Raw genomic sequence first — 23,078 nt, 5'->3', positions numbered from 1 at the left:
CTATATATAATATAAATTCTGTTTCATGGTGTTTTTTTTCACCTACAGATATAATTTTCTTGGTGACATTTATCAGATCTGATCAGCTGTGACAGACAAACAGTGAACTCTGAAAGTTACACGTGTACAACAGTGTCAAAAGCATTAAAAACAGCAATGATTCAATCTGTTTTTTTGGTGAACTTCCATCTCTGTGTTACTGCAACAGAACAACTCCCTAACTGCCAGTACTCAGAGATAGAGTGTTATATGACAGGACAGGGAAACCTCTTGGTGATCATTCTTAGGAAAACAACCACCACTCTGGGAAAAAGTCAATTATATATGAGCCAAAACAAAACAATAACAATAACAAAAACACTGTAATATCGAATAGTATCATTAAGTCTAATGAAAATAGTCTACTACATTCTTGTTGGTTGTCACTTATTAAAATTGTTTTCTGTCAGGGTCTTGGAAGAACAAATGAGCATCTCTTATTATTTCAGTGAGTTTACATGTTGTCGTTACACTTGTCCAAGCTGGTTTTGTGGAATGGGCTCAGGGTTGCTGTAGTAGTCATCAAAAGTGGAAAAAGAAGTGCTCAGGAGAAGCTTAAAGTCATGAACAAACATTAATATATACATTAGAGAAGCTCAAAATGTATTTTTGAAGGGTTTTAAGTATTTTTACTGTGCACTTACATTCACAAGAGAGTGAGATTTTGTTCCTCAATTTGTGACTACAGTGCAGTAGCAATGTCAAATAAATAAATATACATCATAATAAATAAAAGGCAATGTCTACTGTCACAGTGCTGTGGCACAAAATATCAGTTTGTCTGTTGCCACAGACCAGTCAAATGTTAGCATTTGTACAAGAGCCAATCATAGATAGTGTTCCATGAACTCATTATCCTCTTGTTGCCACAGTACTGTGGTCATATATGGAAGAAATGACACACTGGTGATAGTAAATAGTATAGAATAGGAATTACTGTTCTAAATACTCTATATGTTGTTGTATGGTGTTCTTTGCTTTGGAGGCTGGAGAAGGTGGGCGGAGCTACATGTTAGATGTGCCATGTGTCTTCTCAGTTCTGTGTCACTTCAGTGTATTGAGTGCTGTGGTCCGAATTCTGCACTCTGAGCGTTGTCCCAGTGGCTGATTTATATCGATGTTGGATTTTTACCTACGGCTGCTGTATGCCCCCCGCCTCCGTTTGAAAATCTATAGAAAAAAAAAAAAAGAAATGCTACTCTGACCGGGAATTGAACTCCAGTCCTGTGTCTCAGTCTGACCTATTCGTTATCTGATTGTCTTGGTACTTTTCGGGATGTAAGTTCTGTGTCAGTAGCCACTCCGATAATAAAATGGATTAAAAGCATCACAAGAAAAATAAAAAAACAGATAAAAGCAGTCCATTCCTCCATAGTGCATTCAGTCTCTTAACTTGACAGTGTCAAGGGTGTGTGTGTGTGTGTGTGTGTGTGTGTGTGTGTGTGTGTGTGTGTGTGTGTGTGTGTGTGTGTGTGTGTGGATGGGGGACAGTCCATTAATAAGTCCTATGGCCTGCGGAATGAAGTTGTTCAGTCTCCTGGTTCTGTTGTAGCTTTATCTTCTCCCTGATGGCAAAAGGGAGATGATGTGATGGAAGGATGGAGCGGGTCCATGATGGTGGAGGGGGCTCTGCTGATGCGGTGCTGCTGGTATAGCTCCATCAGGCAGGGGAGGGGGGCACCAAAGATTTTTCTGGCTGTGTTGACCAGTGTGTTAGGCTGCTTTTTGTCCTGAACCAGGAGGTGAAGCCATAGGTCAGGACACTTTGGACAGTCTCCCAGTAGAAGGTGGTGAGGTGTGTGGTAGGGAGGCATGCCTTCCTGAGTCTGCAGAGGGAATGGAGCCGCTGCGGAGCTTTTTGGAGGACTGCTGAGGTGTTAGTGGTTGAAGTACTTCAGACTGCTGACCTTCCTCACAGCAGTCCTGTATCCCGTCGCCATATCCAAGTGCAATGTTCAGCCACTTCCCCACACTTTTGGTAAAATGGTAAGAAATATGTGTAATAGTAAGCTTTCATTCTTTGTTTTTTATCCCAAATACTGTCAAATACTGCTTTTTCTGTTGCTTATGGGACTGGTCCAAATGGGGTAAGCTAGCTCACTGAGCTCGCCAAATGAATAGCTTATAACACTGGGTTACAAAAAAATGTTTTTTTGCAAGTTGTCTAGGTTTTTTCAACTGAATTAGGACCATCTTGCACCGCTAAATCCAAAAATGACATCTGTTTTTCTCAATCAGGTCAGGTTTTTTTGCTAATTTGATTTTGAAAAATTTGATCTTCTCACAAAATTGATTACATTTTTGTGACTTTATCAGTTGATTTTTTATATAGTTCTCACCCAAAATAGGTTTTAAGAGAAAAAAAATCATTTTCTAACAGGATTCCTGTTAGGGTACAATGGTGTATTCACCGCAGATGAATACGTCAGGCTTATTTTTGCAAGATCTTCAAGTCGAAGCCATTTCATTCACCTGTAATATTAAAAAAACCATTAATCATAAATTGGCAAAAGTAAAATCTTCAGAACTCGTTTATTGCAAGAAATATGAAAGAATTTTGTATCATTCATTCATTTTCTGAACCCGCTTTATCCTCACTAGGGTCACAGGGGTCGCTTGGAGCCTATCCCAGCTACACAGGGGCGAAGGCGGGGTACACCCTGGACAAGTCGCCAGTTCATCGCAGGGCTGAACATATAGAGACAAACAGTCACGCTCACATTCACACCTATGGGCAATTTAGATTAACCAATTAACCTATTAGTGCATGTGTTTGGATGGTGGGAGGAAGCCGGAGTACCCGGAGAGAACCCACGCAGACACAGGGAGAACATGCAAACTCCACACAAAAAGGTCCCACCCCCCGTCGACTGGTGTTGGAATCGAACCCAGGACCTTCTGTCTGTGAGGCACGAGTGTCGCCCAATTTTGTATCATATGATGTGAAAATGCCCATAAATGTAAGCAAAAATGTTAAAAAGCCAATATGTAGCATAGTTCAGAAAGTTGACTTGATTGAGCAAAATGAATGTGATTTTTGGATTCAGCACACCAAAATTATCCTAAATCAGCTCAAAAAACTTAAACAATAAATTTGTTGTTGACCAGTGTAATGTATCAATACAAAATTGGTCACCCATTCACACGTCTTACACGGGTCCAAATGGGCCAAGCTAACCCCAACCCTAACCCTCCAGAAAGGTATGTGCTAGTTAGCTCTGTAGCCACTGGTATAGTCCAGAGTATGTGGTGGTATACCTACTTATTTTTCAGTCAGCATTGCGTATACCCACTACTAAATCCCCCCTGATGCCCACCATTCAGTAGTATCTGAGCAAAATTGCCCATGGTTTCCCCTAGGATGGTGAGGCCATGACCCGCCCTACTCTGTCTCTAATTGGCTAGTACTATTACATCAAATCTGACCGCCTGATTTGTCTAGATCCATGTTTTTGATTAAAATTTATTTGACATGTATTTTCATTTTTTCATTTCTAGCTAAAAACCCAAAGGCTGCCAGGGAAGGGGGTAGGAGGAGGTAAGATTGACATGTTTTCCTTCACTTTTACAATATCCGTCTTCATACACAGTCTGGTGTGTTCACAGCCAACATGTGTTTTGTACGTTTCTGCATTTCTCTGCTATTTTGTGTCATTTCCCCTCATACCTTTAGAGCCACGAGTCCATTTAACACTGATATGTGATGTTTATAAAGGCATGTGTTTGTGTGAGCTGGAATTGTGTTCTCTTTGTGTAATACATTCCACATTTTCCAGTTTTTCACTGATATGTGAAGACATATCATGAATGCAGTTCCAAACTTTTTCACATTATCTTCTTTCTGCTGTCAGTATGTGAAAAAAGGCATTATTACATCTCATATGTCATACATTTTACACTTCAACTTTACTTACTTCTTCAGTTACATTCAGCATACCGTTGGCCTCATAGCATGATTCAAGACATACATTATATGGACAAAAGTTTTGAAAGTAGGGCTGCATGATATTGGAAAAAACTGACATTGCGATTTTTTTTTAACCCTGCGATATATATTGTGATATGAAAAAATATTCACTAGGGACAGTGGTTCCCAATCTTTTTTGGCTCGTGACCCCACTTTAACATCACAAATTGCCGGCGACCCCAGACATTCAAAACGGAGACTTTTTTTTTTGTAAAATTATTATTTTTTTGATCATGTAATAGTTTGTTATACGATGTTACAAATAAACATTAATTTTAGATGACATTTAGTCTATATAATGTATATTATTATGGACGGAGGCAGAAAAGCCAGGTGTAGATTACTGCACAAAGTGAGAATTTTATTTTATTTTTTTATGTAGAGTCAGTCCTGCTTGTATTTACAAGGCTGACAATTAATACTGAACAAACAAGAACTCAAACTATGAATTATGAATTATGAAAGAGCTGCAGCATCTGAAACCGACCACAATGAACATTTGACAGATAAACAGAACCACAGTGCTTCAGTTTCAGCTTCACAGTTTGTCATGTCTTTTATGGATTGGAATTGTCTCTGTCAACTCACCATATCATTTTTATTAGTCTTTTTTTTTTTTTTTATCAATTACTAGAAATTTCAGGCGACCCCATTTGAATTCCAGGCGACCCCACATGGGGTCCCGACCTCAAAGTTGAAAAACACTGCACTAGGATATAATAGCTGTGTGGCGCTGACATAAGTGGTCAAACAAATTAGTTGTTTCCTCTCATTGTGACAACAGGTGTAAGGCACTATCGACACAGAACACGTTTCAAGATCATCCTTCTTGTAGCCAAAATAATTCCAGATAACTGATGTTGCTTTTTTTGGCACCAAGTCTTCATTTTCAGTGATTTTCTCTTGTTTGTTGCTCCTTTTTCAATGTTGTTACCAGCGACTCACTCCATGTGCAGGGGTGTGGTCTACTTCGGCAAACTGATTCAGAACGATTGTGATTGGTGGATCGCTGTGTTCAGTGTGTGTCAGGTACCCAGGGTGAAATTAGATGAGAACACATTGAGTTAATTTGCCTCCTACATTGCAGAACCTGCGGTGTGACTATTGCGCTCATGTACATTGAAATGATGACGCTCAAACGATGCATTGTGCATCCCTATTTGGGACACATGGAATTCAGGTGTTTCTTTTCTAACAGGGGTCTGGGATACAAAATAATAATGATAAATGACATATTGATTACACTGGGTTACAAAAAAATGTTTTTTGCAAGTTGTCTAGGTTTTTTCAACTGAATTAGGACCATTTTGCACCACTAAATCCAAAAATGACATCTGTTTTTCTCAATCAGGTCAGGTTTTTTTGCTAATTTGATCCTGAAAAATTTGATCTTCTCACAAAATTGATTACATTTTTGTGATTTTATCAGTTGATTTTTTATATAGTTCTCTCCCAAAATAGGTTTTAAGAGAAAAAAAAATCATTTTCTAACAGGATTCCTGTTAGGTACAATGGTGTATTCACCGCAGATGTAGCAGAATACGTCAGGCTTATTTTTGCAAGATCTTCTAGTCGAAGCCATTTCATTCACCTGTAATATTAAAAAAAAAAAGCATTAATCATAAATTGGCAAAAGTAAAATCTTCAGAACTCGTTTATTGCAAGAAATATGAAAGAATTTTGTATCATATGATGTGAAAATGCCCATAAATGTAAGCAAAAATGTTAAAAAGCCAATATGTAGCATAGTTCAGAAAGTTGACCTGATTGAGCAAAATGAATGTGATTTTTGGATTCAGCACACCAAAATTATCCTAAATCAGCTCAAAAAACTTAAACAATAAATTTGTTGTTGACCAGTGTTATTAATACTGATGTTGCCATGATGCATTCCAATATTGTTTTCCATATAGTAAACACTGATATTAACTTTTGAAGTTTAAGAAAAGGTTTTTCTTCTTAATTGAGATGTGAAGAAAGTAGATGGTTTGATGTGATAGAAAATTATTATTCACAGTCAGAGCATGAAAATAATTTAGAAATTTAGAGGTAGAGCATTTTAAGTCATAATCATGGATTAAAAAATAAATAAATAAACAAATGTTGAGAAAAATGAAGTAAAAAACATCTCTGAGGCATTTTGGAAGCAAATCTAACAATTTAAGCCAAACTAAACAATGAGATGCAATCGTATTAATCACAATATAAAACAATTTTATGACATTTGTCATTATTGTTTGGTAGCCCAGACCTCTGTTAGAAAAAAAAGAAAAAAAAAATACAAATTGATCATCAAAATACAAGAAGTATTGCAAAAATACAATGGCCAACATGTTTCGACTACACAGAATCTTCCTCTTTGCATTCCCAAAAAGTTACGTGTTTTTCAGACATACAGTACAGTGTAAAACATGAGCCCCATTCATAAAGACTTATCATTTGTGTCATATCTGATGACCGTGAAAAGATGAAAAACTGTATTTTACACCAATTATTTACATGTATTGATAGGATTAGTGGATCAACAGGTATTAAATATTTTAGATTAGTGGATGCTTTGAGTTGCCAGTGGATGTTTGGGTCTTTATGGGTTAAATTCTATTACTCAGAAACATTTAGAATGAAATAATTTTGTCATTGTTTTCCATTTGGCTGGTGTCAGAACCTCTCAGTGATGGATGCTGAGTGGAGGATCTTCCTGGGAATCTTCACCGAGGGGCTCAGACGACTGGAATCACAAACGCACTCATAAAATGGAGGCTTTACACCCGGTTAAAAAGGTTTATCCACCTTCAGACACACACACACACACACACACACACGCACGCACAGATGGTTGAGGTACAGTCGTCCTCAGGGGGCTGTGATTGACTTGACAAATGTGTTGTGGAGCAGCGCTTTGACAATATATACCCAACTGGTTTCATGTGGAAACCTGCACAGTTTTCCCCCTCAGCGTTTTCAGTCACATCAATCATCACTGCAATCTGTGGTGTTCATCGTTCCACTGTGGAAGGAAAACAAAACAAAGGAAAACAAAACACAGTTATGAAAAGATGAATGACGATTCCATCCTCTGTATCAGTAGGATTTAACTGTTTAATTACTGGATGAAAATAACCACAGACAGAAGAATTAGTTTTAAAAAAGAGATACAGATATACACAGCAAGGTTATAATAGTTTAGAATTTTTCTTAATAGTTTAGTTTAATTTAGTTTCGACTTCTTTTTCTCTAATTCAGTTTGTTTTAGTTAGTTTTTAGAGCAGGTTTGCTAGTTTTTATTAGTTGTTTTGTTTTTTTCTTTTTTCTAAATGCTTAGCTTTAGTATTAGTGTTAGTTTTTTCCTATCTTTTTTCTTCCTCGCTGTCGTATTTAAATAAATCCCACACAGGATTTTGCTGCTTTCACACACATGTAATTAGTTCAGAGTAATGTAACCGATTACTTTAGATTTTTTTTTATTCTAATTTTATAATAATTAAATAACCATCACCTAAAATGGCAGCTAAAATCCTTTGAAAGAGCCAGTGTTTGATTTGTCCATTCTAAAAGTATTTTACAAGGATATTGTCTCTGGAACTGAAACTTGTATGGAACAAGGTCATAATAATTTGAGATTTGTCATTAGAGTTTAGTTTGATTTACTTTGGACTTCTTTTTCTCTAATTCAGTTTGTTTTAGTTCGTTTTTAGAGCAGGTTTGCTAGTTTTTATTTATTTTTCTTTTTTTTCTAAATGCTTAGCTTTAGTATTAGTTTTAGTTTTTTCCTATCTGTTTTCTTCCTCGCTGTCGTATTCAAATAAATCCCACACAGGACTTCGCTGCTTTCAAACAAATGTAATTAGTTCAGAGTAATGTAACCCATTACTTTAGATTTTTTTAAATTCTAATTTTATAATAATTAAATAACCGTCGCCTAAAATGGCAGCTAAAATCCTTTGAAAGAGCCAGTGTTTGATTTGTCCATTCTAAAAGTATTTTATAGGGATATTGTCTCTGGAACTGAAACTTGTATGGAACAAGGTCATAATAGTTTGGGATTTTTCATAAGTTTAGTTTGATTTACTTTTGACTTTTTTCCCCCTCTAATTTAGTTAGTTTTAATTAGTTTTTAGAGCAGGTTTGCTAGTTTTTATTAGTTTTCATTTTTTTCTAAATGTTTAGCTTTAGTATTAGTTTTAGTTTTTTCATATCTTTTATCTTCCTTGTCATATTCAAATAAATCCCATACAGGACTCTGCTGCTTTCTCCCAACTTTAGTCTCCATGTTTCCAGGTAGAATGGGGATGAAAAGATGACTGTAACCCTTTCATGCATGAATTATGAGAACCTTAATCAAGATTTTTTTCCCTGAGTGTTTTTATTCCTCTTTAGGCATGAAAAAAAACCCAATGTGATTGAATTTTTTTTTTTAAATCAACCTGTTTTTCATGGAGTTAGAAAAATGTCCACTCAGCTACACCATGAATTTTATTCTTGAAGCAAAGAAACATGTATTTAAAACCCAATATCATAAAGTGATATAAAAACAGTGAAATGAAACCATGTTTAATTCAGCTAATCTGATGTTTTCTCGCATTTTAACATATTCTAATACTAGTTATTACTCACTTCACTGAGATAATATGCAAAAAATAAATATTAACAATTGATTTCCACTCAAGAACCAACCAAGAACAGCAAAGTTACTATAATGGTATGAATTGCAGTTTATGAGATGACGCATAAGTGTCCACTGTGTTGGTTGATATGGAACTACAACAACAAAACTCATGAATATACAAGAGTAAAGCTGTAGAGTAACTGTCCACTGTAGTGACCACTATGCATGAAAGGGCTAAACCACAAGTGACGAATGCCATATGGTGCGGTCAGCTAAAATTGCTAGAGCGAAATAAATCGATTTCATGTCAATCCGACATTGGCAAAGACAAAAATGAAGGGAATTTTATCCATAATTTTTATATATTTTAGTTGGTTTTGTAAGCACACAACACAGTTTCAGTTAGTTATTGTTTTTTTTTCTTTTAATTATTGTTTTTATTTATTTCAGTTAACGAAAATGTTTTTTCAATTCTAGTTTTAATCATTTCATTAGTTTTCGTTAACGATAATAACCTTGATACACTGTATATGATAATATACTGTAGGAAAAAAAAAAACATAGTTATGGTTTAATGTTTTCATAAATATCATTATCATTTCATTTGATTCTCAGCTAAAACACACAGCATTTTTACTATTTTGACTTTTATGTTGGAAAAATCATTTTTATCATAATAGTAGATTTAAAATGATGAATAGTCTGCCTCTATCACATGATACTGTGCTGCTTGGTGACTGTCGTTATTCTTTTTGCACAGTTATTATGTATATTTAACTATCATTTAGCAGTAGAATTAACCCCAAAGAGCTATTTGGTAATGTAAGCTAATTGCAACATTAAAAAAAAACTGTAAATGAAAATGCAGTGCAGAGTTGTTTATTTGATTTTGTGTTAACGATTAAATCAAATATAGCTGTGGTTTTTACAGGAAGAGTATGCTAACAAAATTAGATTTGTATGTAGAAATTGCATTTTACTATTGTTTTGAGAATATAAAACTGTCAATTGAAAAACAATGTGGTGCCGTTTCAATTGCAAGACCATCATGTTGAAATAACAGCCTATTCTGATGCTTTAAAAAAGTAATAAAAAAGAAAATTTAACATTTTAAACATGTAAATGTCACTGAAATACAATGTTAAATATATATATATATATAAATAAATATATATATATATATATATATATATATATATACATATATATTTATATATATGTATATATTTATATATATATATATATATATATATATAGAGAGAGAGAGAGAGAGAGAGAGAGAGAGAATATAAGCATCTTTGAGTACCTAGAAAAGCACTATAAAACCAATGTATTATTATTATTATTATTATTATTATTATTATGTTTGCAATGTGAAATCTACATGTTACTCGTGGTGTGTTTTTTACAGAATTGTTCTGTTCTGCCAGTTTTTTTTCCCCATAAAAACAACAGGATTTTGTTTTTTTGTTTTTTACAGTGTAAGCTATATACTGTTGATAGATAGATAGATAGATAGATAGATAGATAGATAGATAGATATGTTTTTGTATATTTAGAGCTTTATGTATGTGTGTATATTTATTTTTATGTTGTTTTGATCATTTCTTTCCTGCTACTTTTATTCTACTTAAATGGAGCGACTCTAACATCCAATAATTTCCCCCTGGGTTTAATAAACTTTTCTGTTTCTGACTATCCAAAAGTATTAGTTTAAAGGACAGTCTGTCCCATCTTCTTTGTCTAATGTCGTCTTCATCTGGTTCAATAACTTGTCACTTGTCACTCAGGAAAAATAAGCACTAAACTCTGAAATCAGAGGCTACAGATGACACAGATGTATGATTTTGTTCCATCTTCTTAGTCTTTTGCATTATTTTGCTTCTTTTTTTTTTTTAAATCATTTTATTCTTGCTGTATCTTAAACATCCTTTTCTTTTTTTTTGCTATGCTTTTTTCAGTTTCAAATCTCTTTTTATTTCATGAGTCTTCAAATTGGGATGTTGTGATACTAACACTGCAAAAATCTAAATCTTATACCAAGTGTATTTTTCTCATTTCTAGTCAAAATATCTCATCACACTTAAAAAAAAAAAAAAAAAAAGAAGACATAATCACCTAAAGAGTAACTTTTCAGTGAGATATAACAACTTATTTTTAGACAATAGATCTTGAAAATCTTACTTCAAAAAATCTTACCAAGATAATTTTCACTTGTTCCATTGGCAGATTTTTTTTTTTTTTTTTTTGCTTAATTCAATTTTTTTTTGCTCTATTCATGCAAAAAAAAATCTCCCTGAAAAGTCACTCTTTGGTGATTATATCTTATTTCAAGTGTGATGAGATATTTTGACAAGAAATGAGAAAAATACACTTGGTAAAATTTGGATTTTTGCAGTATAAACATCTAAAATAAAGCATTCCATTTCAAGAGCATGTTATTTTTTTTTTTTTTTTTTTATAAATGCATGTTTTGGTCTCATTTATACATGTAATTTTTATATTTACTGCCACCAAGGAACGGCAGAGGTTATGTTTTCATCAAGGTTTGTCTGTTTGTTTGTTTGTTTTCAGATAATGTAAAAATATCATAAAATGAGGCCAAAATGGCACTAATATGGGTCAGATATGGTCACCACTGGCTGTTTTCATGTGGTTTCCTATAGTCAGTCATGTTCACGGTCACCGGGGACACTGTCCTTTTGTTGCTTTGTCATTCAGCTTCAGCAGATCAGGAGGGGAGTGGAGTCAGAGGTGTGTGGTTACATCTCCATGTCATCGCCCGTGGACACGTCTGCAGTAAAACCACTGCAGCAGCTGTGGACGCTGCCTTCCAGTCCCTGATCCGGTCCTCCACAGGTCCCCCATCACTCATGTCCTCTGTACTTTCGACTTTCACTGGACTGACCTCATGTTCATCCCAGCACAAATCAGGCGTGTCACCGTGTGGCTGTTGGTCCCTTAAGTAAACTGCTTTGGCCTTGATATACTCTGCAGATTGTCTAAGGACTACTTTTCTCCTGGACAGACTCAAATAAAAAAGGTGATGGGACTTTCAGAGGGACGGAGGAGCTACATCTGTATCAACCTGAACCCATAAAGACCCAGTCCTACTGTTGTACTGGTTCCCAAATGAATTATTCTCTTTATTTAAGCTTTTTTTTTTTTTTTTTTTTTTTTTACATTTACATTACATTTTTTTTTTAATTGTATTTTCATTTTTCCAAAAAAAAAAAAGAAAAAACAAAACAGTACCACAGTCAAAACAATGTTACTAAACATATAAAAATTACACAGATAAATGAGACCAAAACCTGCATTTATACAAAACTAAAATGCTCTTGAAACAGAATGCTTTATTTTAAGTGTTTACACTGCAAAAATCAAAATCTTACAAAGTGTGTTTTTCTCATTTCTAGTCAAAATATTGCATCACACTTAAAATAAGACAGAATCACCTAATGAGTAACTTTTCAGTGAAAAAAAAAAAAAAAAAATTCAATTAAGTAAAAAAAAATCTTGAATTAAGCCACAAAAAATCTTCAATTAAGCCAAAAAAAAAAAAAAAATCTCAAATATAGCAAAAAATATTGAATTAAGCCCCCCCCCAAAAAATCTTCAATTAAGTACAAAAATAATCTTGAATTAAGCCAAAAAAAATTAAAAATTCTTCAGTTAAGTTAAAAAAAAAAAAAAATCTTCAATTATGCCCAAAACATCTTCAATTAAGTAAAAAAAAAATCTTCAATTAAGCCAAAAAAAAATCTCAAATATAGCAAAAAATCTTCAATTAAGCCCCCCCAAAAAAACTTCAATTAAGTAAAAAAAAAAAAATCTTGAATTAAGCCAAAAAAAGAAAAAAAAAATCTTCAGTTATGCCAAAAAAAATCTTCAATTAAGTAAAAAAAATCTTCAATTGAGCCAAAAAAAATCTCAAATTTAGCAAAAAATGTTCAATTTAGCCAAAAAAACAATTCAATTCAATTAAAAAAATAATCTTGAATTAAGCCAAAAAAAAAAGACCCATTCCTACAGCTGTACTATTTCCCAAATGAATTATTCTCTATATTTAACCTTTTTTTTTTTTTTTTTTTTTTACGTTTACATTACCTTTTTTTTTATTACATTTTCTTTTTTTTAATTAAGCCAAAAAAAAATTCTTCAACTAAGTAAAAAAAATCTTCAATTAAGCCAAAACAAATCTCAAATATAGCAAAAAATCTTGAGTTAAGCCCCCCCCCAAAAAATCTTCAATTAAGAAAAAAAATAATCTTCAATTATGCCAAAAAAAAAAATCTTCAATTAAGTAAAAAAAAATCTTCAATTGAGCCAAAAAAACTCAAATATATCAAAAAATATTGAATTAAGCCCCCCCCCCCCCCCCCCCCAAAAAAAAATCTTCATTTAAGTAAAAAAGTAATCTTGAATTAAGCTAAAAAAAAATCTTTAATTAGGCCAAAAAAATCTTCAATTAAGTAAAAAAAAAAATCTTCAATTGAGCCAAAAAAATCTCAAATATAGCAATAAATCTTGTAGTAAGCCCCCCTCCCCCCAAAAAAACTTCAATTAAGTAAAAAAAATAATCTTGAATTAAGCAAAAAAAAAAATTCTTCAATTAAGCAAAAAAAAAATCTTCAATTATGCCAAAAAAATCTTCAATTAAGTAAAAAAAAAAAAAAAATCTTCAATTGAGCCAAAAAAAATCTTAAATTTAGCAAAAAAAAATCTTAAATTAAGCCAAAAAAAAAAAATTTCAATTAAGTTAAAAAAATAATCTTGAATTAAGCCAAAAAAAGACCCAGTACTACTGCTGTACTATTTCCCAAATGAATTATTCTCTATATTTAACCTTTTTTTTTTTTTTTTTTTTTTAACATTTACATTACTTTTTTTAAAATTACATATTCATTAAAAAAACAAAACAAAACAAAAAACAGTACCACAGTCAAAACAGTGTTACTAAAAATATAAAAACTACACAGATAAATGAGACCAAAACATGCATTTATACAAAACTAAAAGGCTCTTGAAACAGAATGCTTTATTTTAAGTGTTTACACTGCAAAAATCTAAATCTTACCAAGTGTATTTTTCTCATCTCTGGTCAAAATATCTCATCACACTTAAAATAAGACAGAATCACCTAATGAGTAACTTTTCAGTGAAATATAAGAACTTATTTTTAGACAGTAGATCTTGAAAATCTTGTTTCAAGAAATCTTACCAAGATAATTTTCACTTGTTCCATTGGCAGATTTTTTTTTGCTAAATTCAAGATTTAATTCAAGACAAAATTAAAAAAAAAAAAAAAAAAATCTGCCAATGGATGAAGTGAAAATTATCTAGGCAAGATTTCTTTAAATAATATTCAGAGTATACTCAGAGTAAATTCAAGTTATTAAATCAAAACCGAGAAAACTGAAGAAAAACGGACTCTTTCAGTCCAATCTATCATTAACTGAACATAAACCCAGTGTCTCCATCCACTGTTATTGATCCAACTCCATGGGTTTTACTGGTGATTCAATGTTGTAGAAGATGGCAGTGTTTCCATGGTAACTACGGAGCCTCTGAACGTCCAAATGGGTCATATCTGATGACCATGAAAAGAGGACAAACTCTATTTTACACCAATTATTTACACATATTGATAGAATTAGTGGATCAACAGGTATTAAACAGTTTAGATCAGTAGGTGGTTTTTAGTTGGTGGTGGATGTTTGGGTTTTTATGGGTTAAAAAAAGTGCTTTAAAACCAGCTGATATTTGTATATATTCTATGCATTTAACATCATTAAAACATCTTTCACATGACATTCTCTCTTTGTGTTCATGTCACATTAGTATGAACTGTATCATGAAACCTATTACACAGCAAAAATTGGTGAGTTGAATCAACTCCCACAGGGTTGATTTTAACTCTTTTTCGGAGTTTATATAGGTCCACACTTTACAGAGTTAAATTAACATTGTCATTGGAGTTAATTATTTAACACTATGCCAGAGTTGCCTTTTTAACTCAAAAACCTGAGTTAACTTAACACTGACTGATTTAACTACCAACACTCACAAGAGTTCATAAATGGTAAATGGACTGAACTTATATAGTGCATTTTCTACACCTTCATGGTGTCCAAAGTACTTCGCAATTCTTCACATTCACACACCAGAGGGTGACTTTGACATGTGGACAGTCAGAGCCAGGATTCAAACCACCAACCCTTTGGTTAACTCAAACAGAGTTAAAGCTATACCTACCGATGTGGCATTTCTCACAGCACTTAGTCAAAGTTTGAACATGAACAACCCGCCTCCCTCCAAAGCCCCACCCACTTCCCCTTGCCTGAGCTCTGATGCTTGCCTCCTCTCACCTGATGCGCACGGAGGAAGCGGAGGGGCAGGTCTGGTCCACTTCGGTGTGTCCGCAGACCCCTCCCTCAGTAATCAGATGCATCACCCACCTGTTCCATCAGTAGACCCTGTATTTAAGGGTGTGGTCTGTGCAGAGCTGGGTCAGTGTCTTCACTGCACCACGGAGATGAGATGCCCAGGCGACGGGCACGTGCACTGTGAACGCGTGGCCTCCGCAAATTTTTCCGTGGACATTTGAGGTTTCATAGTCCATACAATTATCATCCTACATAATCCTACAGTGTGTGACACCATGTACATGTACCTGTATGAGTCCCACCGTCATAAAAGCTGAGCTTTATGCAGACCTGTTCAGTCCAGTACAGCTGACTTCCGGACTTTTATCTCCATCCTTCATTCATCGGACTCCTGTTCTCCTTAGTTGTCGTTTCTGTTCATAAATCCATTTAATCCCTTCCACATGTGCATGTCAGTTCTATCCACACATCCTAGAAAGACTGTGGTCAGTGACAGGAGAAGCAGCACGAGTGATGCGTCAGATTCAGAGGTACCCGTATAGGATGTGAGACGGTGATAATGGATCGGATGCTGGACGGCCGTAATGGATGATTGACAGGAGGCTCAGCCAGGTTCGGCCAATTATTTTATTCGGACCGAATAAAATGATTGGTCAGACTTTTATCAGAAATATATGAGAATTAAACATTTTTGAGTTTCAATACCTGGTGGATTTCTTTTACATTTTAGTTTAACACACGCTTATTAGGAGCATTTTAAGATGATGACAAAAGAAAAATGTAAAAATGCCACATCCTACGGTATAGCTTTAAATTAACACCATGAAAGTCACAAAAATAACACTCGTTTGACTTAATTTTCACTCTGAAAGTAGTGTTAATTTTAATCATAAAAAAAGTGAATCCATTAAAAATGACTTAAAATCCAATGTGAACAGGATGATTCAAAGAAAGCTCATGCATTTTTTTTTTTATTTTAAGAAAATGTATTTTTCCTCTTTTTTTCTCTCTGACAGTGACAGTCTGATAGAAATTGTACAGGTTCACCTGGTTTGAAATGCAGGGGCCAGGCAAATTAACACTGGAGAGATGCAAAACAACACTTCTTCTGAGTTAGTTTCCACAGGCTTGACTAACTCTTTTCATTAACCCCAACTCTGAGTGACATTTAACTCACAGTGAGTTAAAACTACACTTTGAGAGTGAAAATTGACTCTCAAATGTTTAACCCTGAAATTTCAACTCTCCAATTTTTGCTGTGTAGTTGATTTTTGGTTGGTGGTGGTTGTTTGGGTCTTTATGGGTTAAAAAGTGCTTGAAAATCAGCTGATATTTTTTATATATTTTATGCATTTTACGTTAAACATTAAAACATCTTTCACATGACATTCTCTTTTTGTGTTTATGCCACATTAGTATGAACTGTATCATGAAACTCATTATTCTCTCCATTTCTTTACTCAGAAACATGAGCCCCATTCATAAAAAACTTATAATTTGTGCAGTAGTTTAATTATATTTGATGATAATGGCATATGCTATAAAGTCATGTGACACATATTTGATTATGAGTGCATTTGGGACTAAATACATTGAACAAGGAGGGAAAAAATAATAAGAGTGATAGTCTGAAAAGAGGCCTTTTCTGCCTCCTAGTGGCATCAAAGAGAGAGAGTGAGAAAAAAAAAAAGAATTAGTCCTTTCACATTTTGTCTAGCAGGGAGGTAGCAGGAATATGATTAATGTTCCGCAGCCTGAGCATGTATGTGGAGGCAGCCATGCATTTGCATCATAATCCCCAGTCACATCATTATTGGCTCTTTTACAAGATGCTTATTTACAGGCTTTTATGCAAATCAGATTCATGTGGGAATCCTTTCCATATAAGAATACGCGATAGGATTCGTTTTTTTTTTTATATTAGCAGTACATTTTTAGGCGTTTGTGTGTGATCTGAAAGAAGTGTTAAGTGATTTTTTTTAAACATCTAATCTGATCTAATAAAACATAAAGACACTAGAATAAACTTTATAATGAAAGTAAATGAACATCAGCATCATTTTATATAAACTTAGATGTTAGTTGAGGTTTAATATTCCTGTGTTTGTTTGTTTGTTTTTATTATAAATGACATACTTTAGTGTTATGTAAGAGGAAAGTATTTGTGCGTAAATGTTTTCATGGTACTGGTCTCTTTTACTTTTAAGGATGTGTGTGTTCATGTTAACGGTGCCGGTGACGTCACGGCTCCTGGACTCCTCTCTCTCTCCTTTACACACACATTCTCTCTCTCTTTCTCTCTCTCTCTCTCTCTCTCACACACACACACACACCCTGTGAGGCGGCAGCAGCAGACGCTCAGTGCTGCTCTCAGTGTGCGGAGCGGAGGAGGACGGACGGCACACACGGCTGGAGTTATGCCTCAGCTCCGGGAATACATATCTCCCCTCTTTCTGTTGCGTGCGCCGGTTTTTCCTCTTCTATCCCCCTTTCGAGTTCACTTTTACCCGTTACGTTTCCTTTGGAGAAAAGGATAAGGAAAACCGGTCGTGCGTCATGGTGCGACTTTGCGCATTATATCTGGATCTTTAAAAAAAAAAAAAAAAAAAAAAAAGACAAGATAAAGTGATTGTTTATTTGTTTTTGTTTTTGTTTTTTTTTGCCTTGGACTAAAATGAAGCGCTTTTTCTGCGTGGAGGGGATGACAGACAGCGTTTCGCAGCAGCCAGTGTCTGTGTGTGAATATTTGGCTGCAGCTGCTGCTGATCTGCGTGAAGCCAGTGAATAAATCGGCGCACTGTGGAAGGAAAAGGGGGTTGCAGTAAGTGGCTTTTTCTCCCCCTCACTTCTCCTCTCTGCCTCTGACAATGTGCCAAGTCCAACCACCGCACAGGATCCCGCTGATTGACGGTGGTTTCGCTTTTTTTCTTTTCTTTTTTGATTGATGTTTATTTTATTTTTATTTTTTTAAAGCAGGGATTTTTTTTTTCTTTCTTTTTTTTCTTTTTTTTTTTTTTTTTTTGACTAAAACTGAAGGTCAATGGAGAGATTTGCGCTTCTTCAGTGCGTCACGGTCCCGTTTTAACACCAAATAACGGTGGTGCGCCTGTTTTTTTGCGCGCCTGTGTGCTTGTGCGTGCATGTGTGTTTGAGTGCGAGAGCGCGTCTACCTCCTTTTTTTACCCCCCTTCCTCTCCTTACTGCAAGAACTTACTCCTTGATAAATATCCATTTTTATTTTAATTTTTTTTCCATCTTTTTCTTTCCATCCAAGGCTGGCGCTGCAAAGTTAAATGCTGGATCTATATCACAGCGACCATTTTTGGCTGTAAAAATGCTGAGCGGCGTCCTCTTTCTGAGCGTCCTCACGGTCACCAGCCTGACACCGTCCGAAACGGAGAGCCGCAAAACTTCAGCCTCCAAAGACATCTGCAAAACCCGCTGCGCCTGCGAGGAGCGGGAGAACATACTCAACATCAACTGTGAGAATAAAGGATTTACAACCGTCAGTCAGTTCCAAGCGCCCCCAAATAAAATCTCCCAGCTTTTTCTAAATGGGAACTTCCTATCGAGGCTCAGCGCCAATGAATTTGTCAGTTATGGCAATGTCACCTCACTGCATCTGGGAAATAATGGCTTACAAGAGATCCGGACTGGAGCCTTTAATGGGCTTCGGTTCCTGAAGCGACTCCACTTGAACAACAACAACCTGGAGGTGATTAAAGAGGACACCTTTGCAGGACTAGAGAGTTTGGAGTATTTACAGGCAGACTATAATTACATCAGCACCATAGAACCTGGTGCGTTCAGTAAACTCAATAAGCTCAAAGTGTTAATCCTCAATGACAACCTACTGTTGTCTTTGCCTCCCAATATTTTCCGTTTCGTGCTCCTCACCCACTTGGATTTACGTGGCAACCGGCTGAAAATGCTGCCGTTTGCAGGGGTTCTGGAGCACATAGGTGGTATTATGGAAATCCAATTAGAGGAGAACCCGTGGAATTGCACCTGTGATCTGATTCCCCTCAAATCTTGGCTGGATACCATCTCAGTGTTCGTGGGGGACATAGTGTGTGAGACACCGTTCAGGCTGCACGGTAAAGACATCACCCAGCTCATAAAGCAGGATCTGTGCCCACGCAGAAACGCCGGGGAGCGCGTCCACCCCCCATCTGATTCCCACTTTCAAGGGGCCCTACCCCCGACCTATCACCCCGGCATGATCACCCCCACCCGTGCACCCAAAGCTTCCCGTCCTCCCAAAATGCGCTACAGACCCACCCCTAGAATCAACAAGGACAAGCATGTCTTCGGGCCCATAATGGTTTACCAGACGCGCTCCCCCGTGCCCATGTTGTGTCCCAGTGTGTGTGTGTGCACGTCACAAAACCCCGACAGTGGATTGAACATCAACTGCCAAGAGCGGAAGTTGCATAACATCAGCGAGCTGAACCCCAAGCCCTCATATCCCAAAAAACTGCACCTGACCGGTAACTATTTACAAGTGATCTATAGAACGGATCTCACTGAGTACAGTTCTCTGGAGCTGCTGCATTTAGGGAATAACAGGATAGCTGTGATTCAGGAAGGTGCGTTTGAAAACCTCACCAATCTCAGGAGGCTTTACCTGAATGGGAATTACATCGAATCGCTTTCACAATCACTTTTTGCGGGCCTGCAGTCGCTCCAGTATCTGTATTTGGAATACAACATCATCAAAGACATTTTACCACAGACATTTAACTCTTTGCACAACCTTCAGCTGCTGTTTCTCAACAACAACCTGTTAAGATCGCTCCCTGACAATGTGTTCGGGGGCACCATGCTAACGAGACTCAACCTGAGGAATAATCATTTCTCGTATCTGCCGGTTCGAGGTGTGCTGGACCAGCTCTCGGCGTTCATCCAGATAGACCTCCAGGAGAACCCCTGGGACTGCACCTGCGACATCGTGGCACTCAAAAACTGGATGGAGTTGTCCAGTACCAGCGTGGTGGTTAACGAAATCACATGCGACTCCCCCTCTAAGCACGCGGGTCGGCTGCTGCGCTCGCTTCGCAATGAGGCCATCTGCCCCGAGCCCAGCGAGGTCCCCCCTCCACAGCACGCCCCCCCTACGAAAGCCCCAACATTAATAAGCCCCGGTACTGAGCCCACTGCCCCCTCCTTCTCCTCTTCCTCTTCTTCTTCTTCTTCTTCATCTTCCTCCTCTTCTGCCTCTTCTTCATCTTCACCTTCTTCTTCTTACAGCTCAGTCAGTCCCACTGAATCCAGAATCCACACCCCCGAATTGCACCCTGAGGTTCCACTCTCCGTCCTGATTCTTGGGCTTCTAGTTGTTTTCATCCTTTCCGTCTGTTTCGGAGCAGGCCTCTTTGTTTTTGTTCTGAAACGGCGCAAAGGGGTGGAGCACGTCCCCACAGGCGCCAACAACTTAGATCTCAACTCTTTTCAAGTGCAATACGGCTCCTACAATCCTGAACCCACCCAAGATAAAACATCTGAAAGCCATGTTTATAACTACATCCCCCCACCTGTGGGCTCCATGTGCCAAAACCCCATTTACATGCAGAAGGATGGCGAACAGGTGGCGTATTACCGTAACCTGAAGGAGCTCAGCTTTGGGCCCCTGGATGTAAAAAAGGATGACATCCTCACCCGTAGTCCAGGGGCCTACACCATCAGCACAGTGGATTTTATGGATAAATCACCAACATCGTGCAGTTTGACCACCCCAGAGCCCCCGGAGATGTTGTATCAAAACATAGGGGAGAGGCCAAACAAAGAATTACCCACAGGTGCAGGTGCCCCTCCTTTCACTTACAACTTTTGCACTTTACCTAAGAGACCTTGCATCGTGCCCCCCTACGAGGCTGCGACAGCCCGGCGGCATATCACCAACCAGGACCGGTTGAACAAAACTGTACTGTACGGGACCCCCAGGAAATACTACGGGGCTGAAAACCCTTCCAAAAACAATGAGCACCCACTGCTGCTCCCTGGGAAGCTAAAAACAGAACCAGATTACCTGGAGGTTCTGGAGAAACAGACTGCGATGAGCCAACTGTAAGATAGCGACACTGGCCCCCCCCAGGTTCTGTGCAGCATTCATAATAATCACGCAGTTACTGTAATAATAGCCCTCTCTATATATCTATCTTATCTATCTGTGTTCAATCGTCCATGATTGACTGGAAGTGAACCGACGCCTTTGATGATTTTTCTTTCTCTCCTCCTTTTCTTCTCCTTTTTTTCCTTTTCAAGATGTATAAAAGGATTATAAGAAGTATATTATTATGCAGTTCTATTTTTTCTCCTGGAAAGTATAAATTATTTCTTCATTTTTGAAAAAAATGAAATTCTAAAAGACTCTTGATGATGGCAGGTAATATAATGGGCAGGACTGTGTACAAATACGGCTTTGTGCTTTTCATAAAACTGTATTTTTTTTTTTTTTCCCTGTGAAAAACCTGAAAAAGTATGAAATAATTATTCTTTGTAGAAGAGGAGATGCAGCAGATTGACATTCCTGTACATACTTAGCCTCCACAGGTAAATGGTGAGTGTTAAACCATAAACAAAAACCTTTCCAAACCCAACAAGCGGCAAAATCTTACTCCAGAAAGTGCCTTTGCACTCAACTATTTTATCAACAAATGCTCTCTGCAAAATGGAAATGTTCATTTCTTTTTTGAAAGTGCTGTATTTTAAAGAATCAAATCTTTATGTAAAATAGAAGACTTATTTGTCTGTTTAAAAAGAAAAAAAGTGAGAAAAAAAAAAAAAAGAACTTGAGACTGGGTGTGAAATGATCTATGGGTTCTTGACAGGGAGAATCATGTTATTTTGCTTTCAATATAAGTGTCTTTGGAGATGTACAACTTATAGAGAACATTGTATGCTATAGGGGAGCAATACAGCGCGGCGAAATTGCGCCATTAAATTTTCACTGAAGCACTTTGTCAAGACCCTGAGCTTGAGGTAATTTTTGTTTAGTCTGTGCATGATTATTTTTGGATGCTGCAGTGTGCTGTTGACTGTGTGTATGTGAGTGTGTACATGTGTGAGGTGGGAAAAAGACATCGAAAACAGAGCTTGTCTGCAGCCCCTCCCTCCTTCTCTCCCTCCCTCCCTTCCTTCTCTCTCTCTCTCTCCACTGAAATCCGAATGATTGACAGTGGCTTTGCTTTGTGGTTTCTTTGTGAGTCGGACGATAGCTGTTGCTTCTGTCTCAGACCTGACACAGCATTTCCTCTTAAATTCCCACCGCTCCCTCCGAACAGCTCCAACGCCGATGTTGCAACGCTAGACGAGAGGTTCAATACAGTCTTAAGAAAGCAGGAAACAGTGTCAAAATAACATTTATAAATAGGTTTTATCTGGGCCCTTGAGAGACATCAAGATCGGAAAAAAAGTGACTTCTTGCTTCTTGGTTGTTTTTTTTTTTTTGTAATCTTGCAGGAAAGAAGAGTTGTCTTTAGTGCAGCAATTAGCGCTAGTGCATTGCTCCATGTGGACAAGCATTGACAGCAAATGGAGAGTGGTCTGCTGCAGTGGAAGGGTTTCTCTGCGTCGTATAGTTCAAAGGTGACCCGGTCTACATGTAGTGTCACCCATGCTTGTGCCTCACCCAGCTGTGTGACACACATGAACCGCGCTAGCCGCTCTAATGCTAATTCTGTTTTCTGTCCTTCAGCTTGAGTTGACATTGGCCCTTTGTATCCTCTGTGAATGGTCTCCCAGCGGCCAAATTCTTCTCTTCCCCCCCTCTCCTCTCCTCTTTTGTACCCCCCTCCCTTCCTCTTCCTCCTCCTTCTCTGTCTTTTGTCCTCTTGTACCCCCCCCCCTCCCCCCCTCCTTCTGCTCAATCTCTTCTCTGCTATTGTGCAGCTGTCCAAGGTGCTGAAATGTTGCCGGCGCGTTCCAATCTTACGTTCCGGAGCCTGTGCTAAGGAGATGAGGGGACTTTTGACTCCCTCGAGCTGGAGTGGGTGAACTGATGTGGACCCCTGGGAGATTATAGTCTTACTGAGCTGTGTGACTTTGTAGTTTGTGGGGAATCTTTGACCAAAACTAG

At 37.0% G+C, this 23,078-nt stretch overlaps 1 protein-coding gene across 1 annotated transcript; it reads left to right on the top strand.

Moving 5' to 3' along the window:
* The first annotated feature begins 17,347 nt into the window (after window positions 1-17,347).
* On the top strand, window positions 17,348-21,969 carry slitrk2 (SLIT and NTRK-like family, member 2). The gene is made up of 2 exons (XM_030145792.1): window positions 17,348-17,822; window positions 18,276-21,969. The coding sequence occupies exon 2, from the start codon at window positions 18,336-18,338 to the stop codon at window positions 21,069-21,071; it is 2,736 nt and encodes a 911-aa protein (XP_030001652.1). The 5' UTR covers window positions 17,348-17,822; window positions 18,276-18,335; the 3' UTR covers window positions 21,072-21,969.
* Window positions 21,970-23,078: the final 1,109 nt, after the last annotated feature.

Source organism: Sphaeramia orbicularis, chromosome 10 (genome assembly GCF_902148855.1).
Source record: "Sphaeramia orbicularis chromosome 10, fSphaOr1.1, whole genome shotgun sequence".
Lineage (NCBI taxonomy): Eukaryota > Metazoa > Chordata > Actinopteri > Kurtiformes > Apogonidae > Sphaeramia > Sphaeramia orbicularis.
Note: the sequence above shows the minus strand (reverse complement) of the source record. Positions and strands in the feature narration are given on the sequence as shown.

Excerpts from the sequence above, each read along its gene's own strand:
- slitrk2 (XM_030145792.1), top strand. The coding sequence starts at position 18,336 with ATGCTGAGCGGCGTCCTCTTTCTGAGCGTCCTCACGGTCACCAGCCTG.